The 15,339-nt window shown below is 42.5% G+C and overlaps 1 protein-coding gene and 42 non-coding genes across 47 annotated transcripts; 1 reads left to right on the forward strand and 42 right to left on the reverse strand.

Annotated features, from left to right (window-relative positions):
• Window positions 1-1,264: 1,264 nt before the first annotated feature.
• Window positions 1,265-6,577, forward strand: LOC119482745 (zinc finger protein 558-like). Of its 5 annotated transcripts, none has more exons than XM_037760581.1 (8): window positions 1,265-1,443; window positions 2,961-3,163; window positions 3,373-3,477; window positions 3,742-3,837; window positions 3,966-4,076; window positions 4,349-4,466; window positions 4,649-5,002; window positions 5,148-6,577. In XM_037760581.1, exons 1-8 carry the CDS (start codon window positions 1,434-1,436, stop codon window positions 6,014-6,016), a joined length of 1,866 nt encoding a protein of 621 aa, XP_037616509.1. In that variant the 5' UTR covers window positions 1,265-1,433; the 3' UTR covers window positions 6,017-6,577. The 5 variants fall into 5 exon arrangements, with proteins under 5 accessions (XP_037616509.1, XP_037616510.1, XP_037616511.1 ...); XM_037760582.1 differs by having other exon boundaries at window positions 4,649-4,984; XM_037760583.1 differs by having other exon boundaries at window positions 4,649-4,984; window positions 5,154-6,577.
• Window positions 6,578-7,469: 892 nt separating this feature from the next.
• On the reverse strand, window positions 7,470-7,541 carry trnae-uuc. The gene has a single exon. It is a non-coding gene; the product is annotated as a tRNA-Glu (tRNA).
• A 96-nt stretch (window positions 7,542-7,637) lies between these two features.
• On the reverse strand, window positions 7,638-7,709 carry trnae-cuc. The gene has a single exon. It is a non-coding gene; the product is annotated as a tRNA-Glu (tRNA).
• A 96-nt stretch (window positions 7,710-7,805) lies between these two features.
• Window positions 7,806-7,877, reverse strand: trnae-cuc. Its single transcript has one exon. It is a non-coding gene; the product is annotated as a tRNA-Glu (tRNA).
• Window positions 7,878-7,973: 96 nt separating this feature from the next.
• Window positions 7,974-8,045, reverse strand: trnae-cuc. The gene has a single exon. It is a non-coding gene; the product is annotated as a tRNA-Glu (tRNA).
• A 90-nt stretch (window positions 8,046-8,135) lies between these two features.
• Window positions 8,136-8,207, reverse strand: trnae-cuc. The gene has a single exon. It is a non-coding gene; the product is annotated as a tRNA-Glu (tRNA).
• Window positions 8,208-8,314: 107 nt separating this feature from the next.
• Window positions 8,315-8,386, reverse strand: trnae-uuc. The gene has a single exon. It is a non-coding gene; the product is annotated as a tRNA-Glu (tRNA).
• A 96-nt stretch (window positions 8,387-8,482) lies between these two features.
• Window positions 8,483-8,554, reverse strand: trnae-cuc. Its single transcript has one exon. It is a non-coding gene; the product is annotated as a tRNA-Glu (tRNA).
• A 107-nt stretch (window positions 8,555-8,661) lies between these two features.
• trnae-uuc lies at window positions 8,662-8,733 on the reverse strand. Its single transcript has one exon. It is a non-coding gene; the product is annotated as a tRNA-Glu (tRNA).
• A 96-nt stretch (window positions 8,734-8,829) lies between these two features.
• trnae-cuc lies at window positions 8,830-8,901 on the reverse strand. Its single transcript has one exon. It is a non-coding gene; the product is annotated as a tRNA-Glu (tRNA).
• A 96-nt stretch (window positions 8,902-8,997) lies between these two features.
• trnae-uuc lies at window positions 8,998-9,082 on the reverse strand. The gene has a single exon. It is a non-coding gene; the product is annotated as a tRNA-Glu (tRNA).
• A 96-nt stretch (window positions 9,083-9,178) lies between these two features.
• Window positions 9,179-9,250, reverse strand: trnae-cuc. Its single transcript has one exon. It is a non-coding gene; the product is annotated as a tRNA-Glu (tRNA).
• Window positions 9,251-9,346: 96 nt separating this feature from the next.
• Window positions 9,347-9,418, reverse strand: trnae-cuc. Its single transcript has one exon. It is a non-coding gene; the product is annotated as a tRNA-Glu (tRNA).
• Window positions 9,419-9,514: 96 nt separating this feature from the next.
• trnae-cuc lies at window positions 9,515-9,586 on the reverse strand. The gene has a single exon. It is a non-coding gene; the product is annotated as a tRNA-Glu (tRNA).
• Window positions 9,587-9,693: 107 nt separating this feature from the next.
• On the reverse strand, window positions 9,694-9,765 carry trnae-uuc. Its single transcript has one exon. It is a non-coding gene; the product is annotated as a tRNA-Glu (tRNA).
• Window positions 9,766-9,861: 96 nt separating this feature from the next.
• On the reverse strand, window positions 9,862-9,933 carry trnae-uuc. The gene has a single exon. It is a non-coding gene; the product is annotated as a tRNA-Glu (tRNA).
• Window positions 9,934-10,197: 264 nt separating this feature from the next.
• trnae-cuc lies at window positions 10,198-10,269 on the reverse strand. The gene has a single exon. It is a non-coding gene; the product is annotated as a tRNA-Glu (tRNA).
• Window positions 10,270-10,365: 96 nt separating this feature from the next.
• On the reverse strand, window positions 10,366-10,437 carry trnae-cuc. The gene has a single exon. It is a non-coding gene; the product is annotated as a tRNA-Glu (tRNA).
• A 275-nt stretch (window positions 10,438-10,712) lies between these two features.
• On the reverse strand, window positions 10,713-10,784 carry trnae-uuc. The gene has a single exon. It is a non-coding gene; the product is annotated as a tRNA-Glu (tRNA).
• A 96-nt stretch (window positions 10,785-10,880) lies between these two features.
• On the reverse strand, window positions 10,881-10,952 carry trnae-cuc. Its single transcript has one exon. It is a non-coding gene; the product is annotated as a tRNA-Glu (tRNA).
• A 96-nt stretch (window positions 10,953-11,048) lies between these two features.
• On the reverse strand, window positions 11,049-11,120 carry trnae-cuc. Its single transcript has one exon. It is a non-coding gene; the product is annotated as a tRNA-Glu (tRNA).
• Window positions 11,121-11,216: 96 nt separating this feature from the next.
• On the reverse strand, window positions 11,217-11,288 carry trnae-cuc. The gene has a single exon. It is a non-coding gene; the product is annotated as a tRNA-Glu (tRNA).
• Window positions 11,289-11,384: 96 nt separating this feature from the next.
• trnae-cuc lies at window positions 11,385-11,456 on the reverse strand. The gene has a single exon. It is a non-coding gene; the product is annotated as a tRNA-Glu (tRNA).
• Window positions 11,457-11,563: 107 nt separating this feature from the next.
• Window positions 11,564-11,635, reverse strand: trnae-uuc. The gene has a single exon. It is a non-coding gene; the product is annotated as a tRNA-Glu (tRNA).
• Window positions 11,636-11,731: 96 nt separating this feature from the next.
• trnae-cuc lies at window positions 11,732-11,803 on the reverse strand. The gene has a single exon. It is a non-coding gene; the product is annotated as a tRNA-Glu (tRNA).
• A 96-nt stretch (window positions 11,804-11,899) lies between these two features.
• On the reverse strand, window positions 11,900-11,971 carry trnae-cuc. The gene has a single exon. It is a non-coding gene; the product is annotated as a tRNA-Glu (tRNA).
• Window positions 11,972-12,067: 96 nt separating this feature from the next.
• Window positions 12,068-12,139, reverse strand: trnae-cuc. The gene has a single exon. It is a non-coding gene; the product is annotated as a tRNA-Glu (tRNA).
• A 96-nt stretch (window positions 12,140-12,235) lies between these two features.
• Window positions 12,236-12,307, reverse strand: trnae-cuc. The gene has a single exon. It is a non-coding gene; the product is annotated as a tRNA-Glu (tRNA).
• Window positions 12,308-12,414: 107 nt separating this feature from the next.
• On the reverse strand, window positions 12,415-12,486 carry trnae-uuc. Its single transcript has one exon. It is a non-coding gene; the product is annotated as a tRNA-Glu (tRNA).
• Window positions 12,487-12,582: 96 nt separating this feature from the next.
• trnae-uuc lies at window positions 12,583-12,654 on the reverse strand. Its single transcript has one exon. It is a non-coding gene; the product is annotated as a tRNA-Glu (tRNA).
• Window positions 12,655-12,918: 264 nt separating this feature from the next.
• Window positions 12,919-12,990, reverse strand: trnae-cuc. The gene has a single exon. It is a non-coding gene; the product is annotated as a tRNA-Glu (tRNA).
• Window positions 12,991-13,086: 96 nt separating this feature from the next.
• Window positions 13,087-13,158, reverse strand: trnae-cuc. Its single transcript has one exon. It is a non-coding gene; the product is annotated as a tRNA-Glu (tRNA).
• Window positions 13,159-13,254: 96 nt separating this feature from the next.
• Window positions 13,255-13,326, reverse strand: trnae-cuc. Its single transcript has one exon. It is a non-coding gene; the product is annotated as a tRNA-Glu (tRNA).
• Window positions 13,327-13,433: 107 nt separating this feature from the next.
• On the reverse strand, window positions 13,434-13,505 carry trnae-uuc. The gene has a single exon. It is a non-coding gene; the product is annotated as a tRNA-Glu (tRNA).
• Window positions 13,506-13,601: 96 nt separating this feature from the next.
• trnae-cuc lies at window positions 13,602-13,673 on the reverse strand. Its single transcript has one exon. It is a non-coding gene; the product is annotated as a tRNA-Glu (tRNA).
• Window positions 13,674-13,769: 96 nt separating this feature from the next.
• Window positions 13,770-13,841, reverse strand: trnae-cuc. The gene has a single exon. It is a non-coding gene; the product is annotated as a tRNA-Glu (tRNA).
• A 96-nt stretch (window positions 13,842-13,937) lies between these two features.
• On the reverse strand, window positions 13,938-14,009 carry trnae-cuc. Its single transcript has one exon. It is a non-coding gene; the product is annotated as a tRNA-Glu (tRNA).
• A 107-nt stretch (window positions 14,010-14,116) lies between these two features.
• Window positions 14,117-14,188, reverse strand: trnae-uuc. The gene has a single exon. It is a non-coding gene; the product is annotated as a tRNA-Glu (tRNA).
• A 96-nt stretch (window positions 14,189-14,284) lies between these two features.
• trnae-cuc lies at window positions 14,285-14,356 on the reverse strand. The gene has a single exon. It is a non-coding gene; the product is annotated as a tRNA-Glu (tRNA).
• A 107-nt stretch (window positions 14,357-14,463) lies between these two features.
• trnae-uuc lies at window positions 14,464-14,535 on the reverse strand. The gene has a single exon. It is a non-coding gene; the product is annotated as a tRNA-Glu (tRNA).
• A 96-nt stretch (window positions 14,536-14,631) lies between these two features.
• On the reverse strand, window positions 14,632-14,703 carry trnae-cuc. The gene has a single exon. It is a non-coding gene; the product is annotated as a tRNA-Glu (tRNA).
• A 264-nt stretch (window positions 14,704-14,967) lies between these two features.
• On the reverse strand, window positions 14,968-15,039 carry trnae-cuc. Its single transcript has one exon. It is a non-coding gene; the product is annotated as a tRNA-Glu (tRNA).
• A 96-nt stretch (window positions 15,040-15,135) lies between these two features.
• trnae-cuc lies at window positions 15,136-15,207 on the reverse strand. Its single transcript has one exon. It is a non-coding gene; the product is annotated as a tRNA-Glu (tRNA).
• Between the last annotated feature and the right edge of the window lie 132 nt (window positions 15,208-15,339).

Here is a 15,339-nt window from a genome sequence, read left to right on the forward strand (position 1 = left end):
GCTATTATTCCAGTTTTTCATTTCTAATATGTTATAGTAGATCCACTGTGAGCACAACACACTGTTATATGCAACCTGTTACATAACACACACCACATATTAGACATACAACAAGAGTAAGTTCGAAATAATATTCTGCTATTTACATTGGTTACAAAGACAGTAAAGATAGATGTTTACATTTTAATGTAAATCTTTTGAGCTAAAATCAAACCCGGGCAACTGTGGCGAGAGCGCCAAATTCTAGCAATAGACCATCAGGGAGCCATGGCAACAATGAAGAATGACAAATCGATAAACCATTTTCACCACGTCCCAAAATTGGCTTGTTTGTCCTGTGTTCAAAATGTATTTTTGCTTAATAAGTACAGAAGTAGGTATAACAGCATGTACTGGCCCTTTTCAAAGAGTCATATGAGTAAATAAAATCACTTATTTGAAATAAAATAAAAAAATTAATTCGTTTTTAGAGGATGATGTAATTTCTTTGAAGATACGTTAAACAAAGTTTTCCTTTACACTTTTTCTTTAATTTGTCACCCATCTGCGTGTGTGTGTTTAAACATATACTGTATACACGTGTTCATATATAAAACTAACAAAAATGTTGTTAATTACTTATACGACGATAATACTTTGTCAGACAGGTCTAAAATTTGTTTTGCATCACAACAGCTCCATTTGCAACATCACAGAAAGGACAAAGACAAGAAACAAGGATACGTACATTTAAACATTACAATAACAGAAGACGATATTCAGGGCCCTTCAACGTACATTTGATCTGGGATAAGGCTCCATATTTAGTTTTAGGATTGACTGGTGTACAAAAGAGTGCTTCAGTCTAACCTTATTAAATCGTGGAACCCTGTATCTCTGATTTGATGGTAACAATTGATATTCACTGTTCAAAACATGGTTGGGGGTCAGAGACAAAGGTGTTAGCCAGCCTTAATATGTTATTATGATGGGCTGATTCATAGAATTTCTCAAGGGGTTGACCTACAATCTTTGAGCAGATTTTCATTTGATGGAGCAGTTTTAACTTTAAAGTAGTGGACAAACTCTTGTACCATGTAGTATAAAAATACTGTAGAACTCATAATCACAGAAGTAAAAAAACAAAAGAAGAATTTGTTTACTCGCCCCAAAAGACCTGAGGCAGGCAGTAATTGCCAGGCAATTTACTTGCTCTTCATTCTTTAAGTCAACAAAATAAGATGTTAACTTTTGATGAGCTCACTGACCTCTTATTTTGAAAAAATAAAAAAAAAGGAACCGGAAGTGCACCATCCTCAAAGCATTTAGGAGGGATGTAAAACAGTCTGATGGAATAAAACATACAAGTTGACTGACGAGCTCTCAGCTCTGCTAGCAGCTGAATAACTGTGTACAGCTGTTATCAGAGCTCAGCTGTCTAACGCGCTCTGGACATGGAAACAGGTCTGTATGTCGCTATCTAGCTAACTAACTCTACTGGGTAACGACATGCTGATAAATAACGTTGTTCTGCTTCTTTAAGAGACTTTAGCGACACATTTAGTCACGTTACACGGTTCTTAGTGCTGCTTGGCCGCGGTAGAGCTCAGTTTGGTCTAAATGTAACGTTACTGATAGATAAACTCAGAGAGGAGTTGTTGAGCTAACAGCTGCCAACTCCAACAAACAGCGACCCCTGCTGGTAACCAGGCAACCAGTTTATCAGGCTCTGTTGGTAACCAGGCAACCAGTTCATTAGCTCATTAGCGTCACCTGCTGCTTCGGAGTGAAACTACCAATTAATCCTAATAAAGTCTAATAAAATCAAAGAAAATGTGCTACTTGACAAGTTAATTATCTTTATATTATATGAATTATCTTCATAATAATATACTTGGATTCCAGTTGTCCATTATACTTAAATTATTACAGCCTGAAAGAAAGCTTCATCTGTATATATTCATCTGTAAAACAATTATATATGCAAGTTGCTGTTTTGAGAGTCATTTAATAATTTAATGAAATTATTTTTAATAAAAACACCAAACATTTTCTGGTTCCAGCTTCTCAGATATGAGGATTTGCTGCTTTTCTCATTGTAAATGAAATATCTTTTGGACTGTTGGATGGACAAAACCAGTTTAAAGGTTCCAGGCAATAGCAATATTTCACTGTTTTCTGACATTTAAAGGTCCCACATTGTAAAAAGTGAGTTTGTCATGTCTGTTATAGTATAAAGCAGGTTTAAGTGATATATAAATACTGTGAAAGTATTGAAACGTTCAATATACGGAGAAATACACACAGCCTGTATTCAGAAACTCTGCATTTGAAACAAGCCGTCAGGATTTCTGTCCATTTGTGATGTCACAAATATGCAATATTTAGACCAATTTCACAGTTTTAAACGTAAACATTCTAAATGTGTCCCAGTTTATTTCCCGTTGCAGTGTATGTGAATGACATCAGCTGACAGGAAGTAAATATGGACCCAAACTGTTGCCTAACAACGCTATTCCATTACCATTCCGCTGAAATGCACTAAAACAGAGCGTTTCAGACAGAGGGTGAATACAGGGATATTCAGACAGACAGTATGAGGAAAATAAAGTTTTTTTTTTAACATTACAGCATGTAAACATGTTCTAGTAGAAAAACAAAATACAAACATGAACCTGAAAATGAGCATTATATGGGACCTTTAATAGACTTAACGAGTAATCAAATAATTGAGAAAATAATGGTCAGACTAATCAACAATGGAAATAATTAATTGCATCCCTATAACCTACTTACTGTAATTATTGTAATGGATGTTCCTTATTCCAGAGCAGTGGTTGAATGTGTCGGAAGATGTAATGTAACTGAAGATGCTACTGAGTGCTAAATATAATATTATTGTGCATTGCTATAATTTGAGTTTTGCGACTGTACAAATTAATAATGTGTTTATTTGTTTCCCTGCTTGTACCTACCGTTAGATCCTCGTCGTCCTCTGTCCTCCCTGCACCTCCTGGTTCCTCCACTAAGGCTGATGTCAGCCTGTATGTGGCAGGTGGCCCGGGAGCGAAATGTGGACCAGTATGACAGACTGGCCGAATTCATCATGTTGGTCACAGAGATGGTCCCAGAGCTTCTGAACTACAAACAGAAGACTCAGCTGATCCTGGGACTGAGAGCTCGGGTGAGTGAATGTGGGTATTTAGACTGTGTGTCGGCATCTTTTCCTGTTCTTTCGTCATTTATTATTAAACAGTCAAAGTCAAGAAATAAAAAGGTGCAAAGTAAAGCTCCTTTTTTAACACAAGAATAATGCATCCATTGTTTAGTCTGTCAAAATATATGAGTATTGTGTTGAAAGGTAACATAACGGTTTGTCTTTGTGTTTTTCAGCTCATCATTGAATTCTTAAAGAGGATGGATCAGGTTGACTCTAAATTTATACAGGATCATCTCAACAGTTTCCAACAGAGGACAACAAACCAAATGCATGAAGAGGTGAGCAATGTCAATGGCAGGATGTTTTATATGAGGACACAATGTCAAATGTTGAAGTAGCTTTAGATATCAAACAGAGCTATCTGTCAGAGAAAGACAGATAACAGTCTTTAGGTGTTGCTTACCTGGAAATACTGTATGTATTTTTACTATCAGCTGTTGGTGCAGAAATTCATACGCTGTTTATTTTAAGTATAGGATATATTTAAATGGAGAACTGATAATTAATGCATGTAAGTAAACTTCACCTGGGCTTCATGACAGGACCAAGATGGAGAGGTGGAGATTTCAAAGTCAGCATTTGTGGAGCTGGTTCAAACATTGCTCAGAGACCAATCTGAAAAAGAGAAGTTTTTCAAGGTGAGTTTTACTTTAACAATTTGTTTCAGGTTTTTCAATGGTTAAAGCTGTTCATATAAGTATCTACTTGAGTTTATCTTCTGTATATTTGATACATGATGTTTGTCATCTCCTTTTTCCTGTCAAAGGAGGTATTCCCAGTTCAGTATGGAGCTCGTTTTGATACAGCGGTGCAGATCCTGGTGTGGGAGTTCCTCTATCGACTGGAAGAGTTCCTCCCAGTACCAAGTTTTTCAGAGGTAGGCAGCAGGGTGATGATAAACTGACCACCCATCCATCCACTTGTTCCCTAAATGCTGGCTGACGAATTATGTCTAAGTAATTAGCCATTGTGTAGTAATGGCTAGTAGAGTAAAAATGTTTCTGATTCACACAACTGCGGGGGCTTAAATGGCTTTTTCTTCAGCATCAGTTCTTACACAACACAGATTATAAATGTAGATCCACATAGCAAATAATGGAAGAAGGAGCAGCAGTTTGTGTTTAAAATACGCTCTTTCTTCTTTGCCAGATAGTCTCCATGGTGGACTTTCCTTCTTTTGACTATGAGTTTGAGCAGTTTGTCTCTGAGCCTGAAGATCTGAAGAGGATTTTGCAGCACCAACAGAAGCGGCAAAAGTTGACTAAAAGTAACAATCTGTTAACATTTGGTATTTCATTTCTCCCAATTATAGTCAAAGTGCACTGAAACCACCTTTTAATGTTTTACAATACCATTCCATTTATTCTGGTCCCGCTAGTGCTGCATTGCTGCCCGACAACCGGCACCACTTTAGTGCCTCTAACAAGAATGCTATTTTTGTTTTTTCAGGTGCATTCACCTTCACGTCAGACACTATCCTCTCCGCACTCGCATCTAAACAGACTTCAGTGGCATCTGAAAATCATGTTGATCCGAAAATGGATGGGGGAGGCGGAGATGGCAAACAAGACACAGTGAAATCACGGGGAAGAAATCAAGAAAAGGCAGAACAGAAGACACTGAAGCAAGAAAACAGCTGGAGCGCAGAAGACATTTGTGAGGATGACGAAGAGACTGACGACAGTTCTATTGAAACTGATCCAAACCCTCAGCTGCATGAGTACGGGCTCTCACCACTCACTTCCTCTCCATGTTCTGAAGAAGCTGGTGAGGGAGGTGATGACGGTGAGCATCTCTTGCATCGTAAATGATTTTCTGAATAATTTGAAAAAATATTCTTACGTTTAGCATCGCTTAGCTGTGAAGTCACATCGGGGCAAAATCTTCACTTGGCACGTAGATTCTGATGAGTGAATATATCACTAATTCTCTTGTTTCCTGTTGGCAGGAACAGCTGGTGAAGCTGCCATCCAGCCACCAAGATGCTCAGTGGAAGGAGTGAAGGAACATCTGGATCTGTGGAGAAACAAGAGTGAGGACCCCATAAGAGCCAATGAAAACATCTGCCTGGAGTGTGGCAAGACTTTTGCATCTCATTTGTCTTTGAAAAGTCATCACGCTGTTCACTCTTCGCTACGGCCATTCAAGTGCCCTCAGTGCGACAAGGCATTTAAAACCCGTTACGACCTGAATCGTCATTTCCTCATTCACTCTAACCCTAACGGCCTGTCCTTAGCTTGCAGCCTTTGTGAGAAGAGATTTAGTTCTCGGGCTTCGCTTGGAGCTCATCTGCGTCGTCACAGCGGAGAGAGGCCGTTTGCCTGCTCGTACTGCGGCAAGAGGTTCCAGACAAATGCAACCTTGAAGGCCCATGTGCGCATTCACACTGGCGAGCGCCCGTACGCCTGTACTTTTTGCGACAAGACATTCATACAGTCGTATATGCGCACCGTGCACGTCAGGATACATAAGAAAGAGAAGCCGTACCTGTGCAGCACATGCGGTATGTCCTTTTGTAGCTCTGGGGGATTGCTGGTGCATTCACGCACTCACTCAGGGGAGCGGCCTAATCCATGTGACTTATGTGGAAAACGTTTTGCCACAGCTGCACGACTGACGGTACATCGGAGATTCCACACAGGAGAGAGGCCGTATTCTTGTTCACGGTGTGACAAATCGTTCCACTGTAGTTCAGGACTGAAGAAACACATGAGGACACACACAGGAGAGAAACCGTACAAGTGTTTAACATGTCACAAGACATTTTCTGAAAAATCCAACATGAGAGTACACCTCAAAGTCCACATGAACATCTAGCATACTGTTGTGGGAGCTTTTGGAGAATATATCTTTAGTGATAGATGATAGATGTAGTCTGGTTCATTCCCATGTCAGGACAAGCTGTTTGGTGCACCTTTAATGTAAATATGAACTTGAGACACTCAAATATTACATTGTGTGTAATTTGTACATAATTGTGTACTTAAATGTGCTTCATGTTTTAAGAGACCATTATTAAAGAGCATAATGTTAAGATTATTTTAAATTAAAGACTCGATTTTAGTGTTATTTTAAGGTAATCTCAATAAAATGTGCTGACAAGATATGCAGACATTAAAGACGGCGATGTGTGAGATATTAACCGACGCGTGTGACTGAGAAATAGTGATCCTTTGTACTGTAAGAACATGAATGAGCGGGCGTGTTTATGGCCACATCTTTACTTTACACAACCCATAACAAACATTTTTTGTAAGATTCCTTTACACGTCTCTGCTTTAAAATAGCAGCCAAGAAACAATGTTTTACAGCTGAAAAATAAACTTGACATTACTCTCTGGTGGGCAAACTATAGAATGGTGACACCATATCAAAACATCTTTGGCATTTCTGTACTTCACTTTCTTGCCATTTATTGCTGACATATACACCAATACTGATATATCTGCAATGAGCTAATATCTGCTAATATTGGCCTGGTTGATTTATTTGTTGGGCTCTAGCTCAGAGGGTTAAAATCAGCGTACTAAGTAACTCCTTTATCTGTACCAAATATTATTTACAGTGAATTTATATCCGTAGGGTTTATACTGTATATATGACGCATAATGAATATGTGTACCAATACCAACGATTATAAACACTGCGTTATTTTGTCAGATTATAAATCTACTGGCTAGAAGGCTGAGTGTGTTTGAGAGACCCATAGATGAGGCAGCAGTCCAAGGTTCAAAATGCAGGGAGGTTTTAATTTCTTTGTAGATTTCTTTATAAATGTGTGTGTGTGTGGTTTAAGCTCTGCAAAGCAAAAACAAAATCATTAACATTTAATCAAACATGAAATAAGGAAATTCACTTACAAAGCAGTATAGCCTCTCGTTTGGATGAAGTGATTGCACCTGAAGGGGGTGTGTCCTGTCCATGTAGGAGCGCTTGTGCTGTCCTCCATGCCTCAGGTGTGATCATGTGACCTCTTGAAGGGGATTTCTCACAATGTGGAAAAATAATTGGAATGTAAATCAATCAATTAATACCTTGTTTCAAAATTGGCTTGTTTAGGTAAATTACTAGTATTTCAAGTCACCACAGCATTCCCTGACCAGGAATTGATCCCGGACGACGACGATGAAAGCGCCAAATCCTAGCCACTAGACAATCAGGCAGCCATGATAATGTGGGAGAATGATAGGAATGTAAATTTATCAATAGATACCTTGTTCCAAAATTGGCTTTTTTAGGTAAATTACTAGTATTTCACGTCACCTCAGTATTCCCTGACCGGGAATCAAACCCAGGCCACGGCGGTGAAAGCGCCGAATCCTAGCCACTAGACCATCAGGGAGCCATGACAATGTGGGAGAATGATAGGAATGTAAATTTATCAATTAATACCTTGTTCCAAAATTGGCTTGTTTAGGTGAATTATATCACCAAAGAATTCCCTGACCGGAAATCGAACCCGGGCCGCGGCGGTGAGAGCGCCGAATCCTAGCCACTAGACCATCAGGGAGCCATTAGAATGTGGGAGAATGATAGGAATGTAAATTTATCAATTAATACCTTGTTCCAAAATTGGCTTGTTTAGGTGAATTACATCAACAAAGCATTCCCTGACCGGGAATCGAACCCGGGCCGCGGCGGTGAGAGCGCCGAATCCTAGCCACTAGACCATCAGGGAGCCATGAGAATGTGGGAGAATGATAGGAATGTAAATATGTCAAGTAATACCTTGTTCCAAAATTGGCTTGTTTAGGTAAATTACATTACCAAAGCATTCCCTGACCGGGAATCAAACCCAGGTCGCGGCGGTGAGAGCGCCGAATCCTAGCCACTAGACCATCAGGGAGCCATTAGAATGTGGGAGAATGATAGGAATTTATCAATTAATACCTTGTTCCAAAATTGGCTTGTTTAGGTGAATTACATCACCAAAGCATTCCCTGACCGGGAATCGAACCCGGGCCGCGGCGGTGAGAGCGCCGAATCCTAGCCACTAGACCATCAGGGAGCCATGAGAATGTGGGAGAATGATAGGAATGTAAATTTATCAATTAATACCTTGTTCCAAAATTGGCTTGTTTAGGTAAATTACTAGTATTTCACGTCACCTCAGTATTCCCTGACCGGGAATCGAACCCGGGCCGCGGCGGTGAAAGCGCCGAATCCTAGCCACTAGACAATCAGGGAGCCATGAGAATGTGGGAGAATGATAGTAATGTAAATTTATCAATTGATACCTTGTTCCAAAATTGGCTTGTTTAGGTAAATTACATCACCAAAGCATTCCCTGACCGGGAATCGAACCCGGGCCGCGGCGGTGAGAGCGCCGAATCCTAGCCACTAGACCATCAGGGAGCCATGATAATGTGGGAGAATGATAGGAATGTAAATTTATCAATTAATACCTTGTTCCAAAATTGGCTTGTTTAGGTAAATTACTAGTATTTCACGTCACCTCAGTATTCCCTGACCGGGAATCGAACCCGGGCCGCGGCGGTGAAAGCGCCGAATCCTAGCCACTAGACAATCAGGGAGCCATGAGAATGTGGGAGAATGATAGGAATGTAAATTTATCAATTGATACCTTGTTCCAAAATTGGCTTGTTTAGGTAAATTACATCACCAAAGCATTCCCTGACCGGGAATCGAACCCGGGCCGCGGCGGTGAGAGCGCCGAATCCTAGCCACTAGACCATCAGGGAGCCATGAGAATGTGGGAGAATGATAGGAATGTAAATTTATCAAGTAATATCTTGTTCCAAAATTGGCTTGTTTAGGTGAATTACATCACCAAAGAATTCCCTGACCGGGAATCGAACCCGGGACGCGAACCCGGGCCGCGGCGGTGAAAGCGCCGAATCCTAGCCACTAGACAATCAGGGAGCCATGAGAATGTGGGAGAATGATAGGAATGTAAATTTATCAATTGATACCTTGTTCCAAAATTGGCTTGTTTAGGTAAATTACATCACCAAAGAATTCCCTGACCGGGAATCGAACCCGGGCCGCGGCGGTGAGAGCGCCGAATCCTAGCCACTAGACAATCAGGGAGCCATGAGAATGTGGGAGAATGATAGCAATGTAAATATATCAATTAATACCTTGTTCCAAAATTGGCTTGTTTAGGTGAATTACATCACCAAAGCATTCCCTGACCGGGAATCGAACCCGGGCCGCGGCGGTGAGAGCGCCGAATCCTAGCCACTAGACCATCAGGGAGCCATGAGAATGTGGGAGAATGATAGGAATGTAAATATATCAAGTAATACATTGTTCCAAAATTGGCTTGTTTAGGTAAATTACATCACCAAAGCATTCCCTGACCGGGAATCGCACCCGGGCCGCGGCGGTGAGAGCGCCGAATCCTAGCCACTAGACCATCAGGGAGCCATGATAATGTGGGAGAATGATAGGAATGTAAATTTATCAATTAATACCTTGTTCCAAAATTGGCTTGTTTAGGTAAATTACTAGTATTTCACGTCACCTCAGTATTCCCTGACCGGGAATCGAACCCGGGCCGCGGCGGTGAAAGCGCCGAATCCTAGCCACTAGACAATCAGGGAGCCATGATAATGTGGGAGAATGATAGTAATGTAAATTTATCAATTGATACCTTGTTCCAAAATTGGCTTGTTTAGGTAAATTACATCACCAAAGCATTCCCTGACCGGGAATCGAACCCGGGCCGCGGCGGTGAAAGCGCCGAATCCTAGCCACTAGACAATCAGGGAGCCATGAGAATGTGGGAGAATGATAGGAATGTAAATTTATCAATTGATACCTTGTTCCAAAATTGGCTTGTTTAGGTAAATTACATCACCAAAGAATTCTCTGACCGGGAATCGAACCCGGGCCGCGGCAGTGAGAGCGCCGAATCCTAGCCACTAGACCATCAGGGAGCCATGAGAATGTGGGAGAATGATAGCAATGTAAATATATCAATTAATAACTTGTTCCAAAATTGGCTTGTTTAGGTGAATTACATCACCAAAGCATTCCCTGACCGGGAATCGAACCCGGGCCGCGGCGGTGAGAGCGCCGAATCCTAGCCACTAGACAATCAGGGAGTTATGATAATGTGGTAGAATGATAGGAATGTAAATTTATCAATTAATACCTTGTTCCAAAATTGGCTTGTTTAGGTGAATTACATCAACAAAGCATTCCCTGACCGGGAATCGAACCCGGGCCGCGGCGGTGAGAGCGCCGAATCCTAGCCACTAGACCATCAGGGAGCCATGAGAATGTGGGAGAATGATAGCAATGTAAATATATCAATTAATAACTTGTTCCAAAATTGGCTTGTTTAGGTGAATTACATCACCAAAGCATTCCCTGACCGGGAATCGAACCCGGGCCGCGGCTGTGAGAGCGCCGAATCCTAGCCACTAGACCATCAGGGAGCCATGATAATGTGGGAGAATGATAGAAATGTAAATTTATCAATTAATACCTTGTTCCAAAATTGGCTTGTTTAGGTAAATTACTAGTATTTCACGTCACCTCAGTATTCCCTGACCGGGAATCGAACCCGGGCCGCGGCGGTGAAAGCGCCGAATCCTAGCCACTAGACAATCAGGGAGCCATGATAATGTGGGAGAATGATAGTAATGTAAATTTATCAATTGATACCTTGTTCCAAAATTGGCTTGTTTAGGTGAATTACATCACCAAAGCATTCCCTGACCGGGAATCGAACCCGGGCCGCGGCGGTGAGAGCGCCGAATCCTAGCCACTAGACCATCAGGGAGCCATGATAATGTGGGAGAATGATAGCAATGTAAATATATCAATTAATAACTTGTTCCAAAATTGGCTTGTTTAGGTGAATTACATCACCAAAGCATTCCCTGACCGGGAATCGAACCCGGGCCGCGGCGGTGAGAGCGCCGAATCCTAGCCACTAGACAATCAGGGAGTTATGATAACGTGGTAGAATGATAGGAATGTAAATTTATCAATTAATACCTTGTTCCAAAATTGGCTTGTTTAGGTGAATTACATCAACAAAGCATTCCCTGACCGGGAATCGAACCCGGGCCGCGGCGGTGAGAGCGCCGAATCCTAGCCACTAGACCATCAGGGAGCCATGAGAATGTGGGAGAATGATAGCAATGTAAATATATCAATTAATAACTTGTTCCAAAATTGGCTTGTTTAGGTGAATTACATCACCAAAGCATTCCCTGACCGGGAATCGAACCCGGGCCGCGGCGGTGAGAGCGCCGAATCCTAGCCACTAGACCATCAGGGAGCCATGATAATGTGGGAGAATGATAGAAATGTAAATTTATCAATTAATACCTTGTTCCAAAATTGGCTTGTTTAGGTAAATTACTAGTATTTCACGTCACCTCAGTATTCCCTGACCGGGAATCGAACCCGGGCCGCGGCGGTGAAAGCGCCGAATCCTAGCCACTAGACAATCAGGGAGCCATGATAATGTGGGAGAATGATAGTAATGTAAATTTATCAATTGATACCTTGTTCCAAAATTGGCTTGTTTAGGTAAATTACATCACCAAAGCAATCCCTGACCGGGAATCGAACCCGGGCCGCGGCGGTGAGAGCGCCAAATCCTAGCCACTAGACCATCAGGGAGCCATGAGAATTTGGGAGAATGATAGGAATGTAAATTTATCAAGTAATACCTTGTTCCAAAATTGGCTTGTTTAGGTGAATTACATCACCAAAGCATTCCCTGACCGGGAATCGAACCCGGGCCGCGGCGGTGAGAGCGCCGACTCCTAGCCACTAGACCATCAGGGAGCCATGAGAATGTGGGAGAATGATAGGAATGTAAATATATCAAGTAATACATTGTTCCAAAATTGGCTTGTTTAGGTGAATTACATCACCAAAGCATTCCCTGACCGGGAATCGAACCCGGGCCGCGGCGGTGAGAGCGCCGAATCCTAGCCACTAGACCATCAGGGAGCCATGAGAATGTGGGAGAATGATAGGAATGTAAATATATCAAGTAATACATTGTTCCAAAATTGGCTTGTTTAGGTAAATTACATCACCAAAGCATTCCCTGACCGGGAATCGCACCCGGGCCGCGGCGGTGAGAGCGCCGAATCCTAGCCACTAGACCATCAGGGAGCCATGATAATGTGGGAGAATGATAGGAATGTAAATTTATCAATTAATACCTTGTTCCAAAATTGGCTTGTTTAGTTAAATTACTAGTATATCACTTCACCTCAGTATTCCCTGACCGGGAATCGAACCCGGGCCGCGGCGGTGAAAGCGCCGAATCCTAGCCACTAGACAATCAGGGAGCCATGATAATGTGGGAGAATGATAGTAATGTAAATTTATCAATTGATACCTTGTTCCAAAATTGGCTTGTTTAGGTAAATTACATCACCAAAGCATTCCCTGACCGGGAATCGAACCCGGGCCGCGGCGGTGAAAGCGCCGAATCCTAGCCACTAGACAATCAGGGAGCCATGAGAATGTGGGAGAATGATAGGAATGTAAATTTATCAATTGATACCTTGTTCCAAAATTGGCTTGTTTAGGTAAATTACATCACCAAAGAATTCTCTGACCGGGAATCGAACCCGGGCCGCGGCAGTGAGAGCGCCGAATCCTAGCCACTAGACCATCAGGGAGCCATGAGAATGTGGGAGAATGATAGCAATGTAAATATATCAATTAATAACTTGTTCCAAAATTGGCTTGTTTAGGTGAATTACATCACCAAAGCATTCCCTGACCGGGAATCGAACCCGGGCCGCGGCGGTGAGAGCGCCGAATCCTAGCCACTAGACAATCAGGGAGTTATGATAATGTGGTAGAATGATAGGAATGTAAATTTATCAATTAATACCTTGTTCCAAAATTGGCTTGTTTAGGTGAATTACATCAACAAAGCATTCCCTGACCGGGAATCGAACCCGGGCCGCGGCGGTGAGAGCGCCGAATCCTAGCCACTAGACCATCAGGGAGCCATGAGAATGTGGGAGAATGATAGGAATGTAAATATATCAATTAATAACTTGTTCCAAAATTGGCTTGTTTAGGTGAATTACATCACCAAAGCATTCCCTGACCGGGAATCGAACCCGGGCCGCGGCGGTGAGAGCGCCGAATCCTAGCCACTAGACCATCAGGGAGCCATGATAATGTGGGAGAATGATAGAAATGTAAATTTATCAATTAATACCTTGTTCCAAAATTGGCTTGTTTAGGTAAATTACTAGTATTTCACGTCACCTCAGTATTCCCTGACCGGGAATCGAACCCGGGCCGCGGCGGTGAAAGCGCCGAATCCTAGCCACTAGACAATCAGGGAGCCATGATAATGTGGGAGAATGATAGTAATGTAAATTTATCAATTGATACCTTGTTCCAAAATTGGCTTGTTTAGGTGAATTACATCACCAAAGCATTCCCTGACCGGGAATCGAACCCGGGCCGCGGCGGTGAGAGCGCCGAATCCTAGCCACTAGACCATCAGGGAGCCATGATAATGTGGGAGAATGATAGCAATGTAAATATATCAATTAATAACTTGTTCCAAAATTGGCTTGTTTAGGTGAATTACATCACCAAAGCATTCCCTGACCGGGAATCGAACCCGGGCCGCGGCGGTGAGAGCGCCGAATCCTAGCCACTAGACAATCAGGGAGTTATGATAACGTGGTAGAATGATAGGAATGTAAATTTATCAATTAATACCTTGTTCCAAAATTGGCTTGTTTAGGTGAATTACATCAACAAAGCATTCCCTGACCGGGAATCGAACCCGGGCCGCGGCGGCGAGAGCGCCGAATCCTAGCCACTAGACCATCAGGGAGCCATGAGAATGTGGGAGAATGATAGGAATGTAAATTTATCAATTGATACCTTGTTCCAAAATTGGCTTGTTTAGGTAAATTACTAGTATTTCACGTCACCTCAGTATTCCCTGACCGGGAATCGAACCCGGGCCGCGGCGGTGAAAGCGCCGAATCCTAGCCACTAGACAATCAGGGAGCCATGAGAATGTGGGAGAATGATAGGAATGTAAATTTATCAATTGATACCTTGTTCCAAAATTGGCTTGTTTAGATAAATTACATCACCAAAGAATTCCCTGACCGGGAATCGAACCCGGGCCGCGGCGGTGAGAGCGCCGAATCCTAGCCACTAGACAATCAGGGAGCCATGATAATGTGGGAGAATGATAGGAATGTAAATTTATCAATTAATACCTTGTTCCAAAATTGGCTTGTTTAGGTAAATTACTAGTATTTCACGTCACCTCAGTATTCCCTGACCGGGAATCGAACCCGGGCCGCGGCGGTGAAAGCGCCGAATCCTAGCCACTAGACAATCAGGGAGCCATGAGAATGTGGGAGAATGATAGTAATGTAAATTTATCAATTGATACCTTGTTCCAAAATTGGCTTGTTTAGGTAAATTACATCACCAAAGCATTCCCTGACCGGGAATCGAACCCGGGCCGCGGCGGTGAGAGCGCCGAATCCTAGCCACTAGACCATCAGGGAGCCATGATAATGTGGGAGAATGATAGGAATGTAAATTTATCAATATATACCTTGTTCCAAAATTGGCTTGTTTAGGTGAATTACATCACCAAAGCATTCCCTGACCGGGAATCGAATCCGGGCCGCGGCGGTGAGAGCGCCGAATCCTAGCCACTAGACAATCAGGGAGCCATGAGAATGTGGGAGAATGATAGTAATGTAAATTTATCAATTGATACCTTGTTCCAAAATTGGCTTGTTTAGGTAAATTACATCACCAAAGCATTCCCTGACCAGGAATCGAACCCAGGCCGCGGCGGTGAGAGCGCCGAATCCTAGCCACTAGACCATCAGGGAGCCATGATAATGTGGGAGAATGATAGGAATGTAAATTTATCAATATATACCTTGTTCCAAAATTGGCTTGTTTAGGTGAATTACATCACCAAAGCATTCCCTGACCGGGAATCGAACCCAGGCCGCGGCGGTGAGAGCGCCGAATCCTAGCCACTAGACCATCAGGGAGCCATGAGAATGTGGGAGAATGATAGGAATGTAAATTTATCAATTAATACCTTGTTCCAAAATTGTCTTCTTTAGGTGAATTACTAGTATTTCACATCACCTCCGTATTCCCCGACCGGGAATCGAACCTGG

This window comes from Sebastes umbrosus, chromosome 23 (assembly GCF_015220745.1).
Source record: "Sebastes umbrosus isolate fSebUmb1 chromosome 23, fSebUmb1.pri, whole genome shotgun sequence".
NCBI lineage: Eukaryota > Metazoa > Chordata > Actinopteri > Perciformes > Sebastidae > Sebastes > Sebastes umbrosus.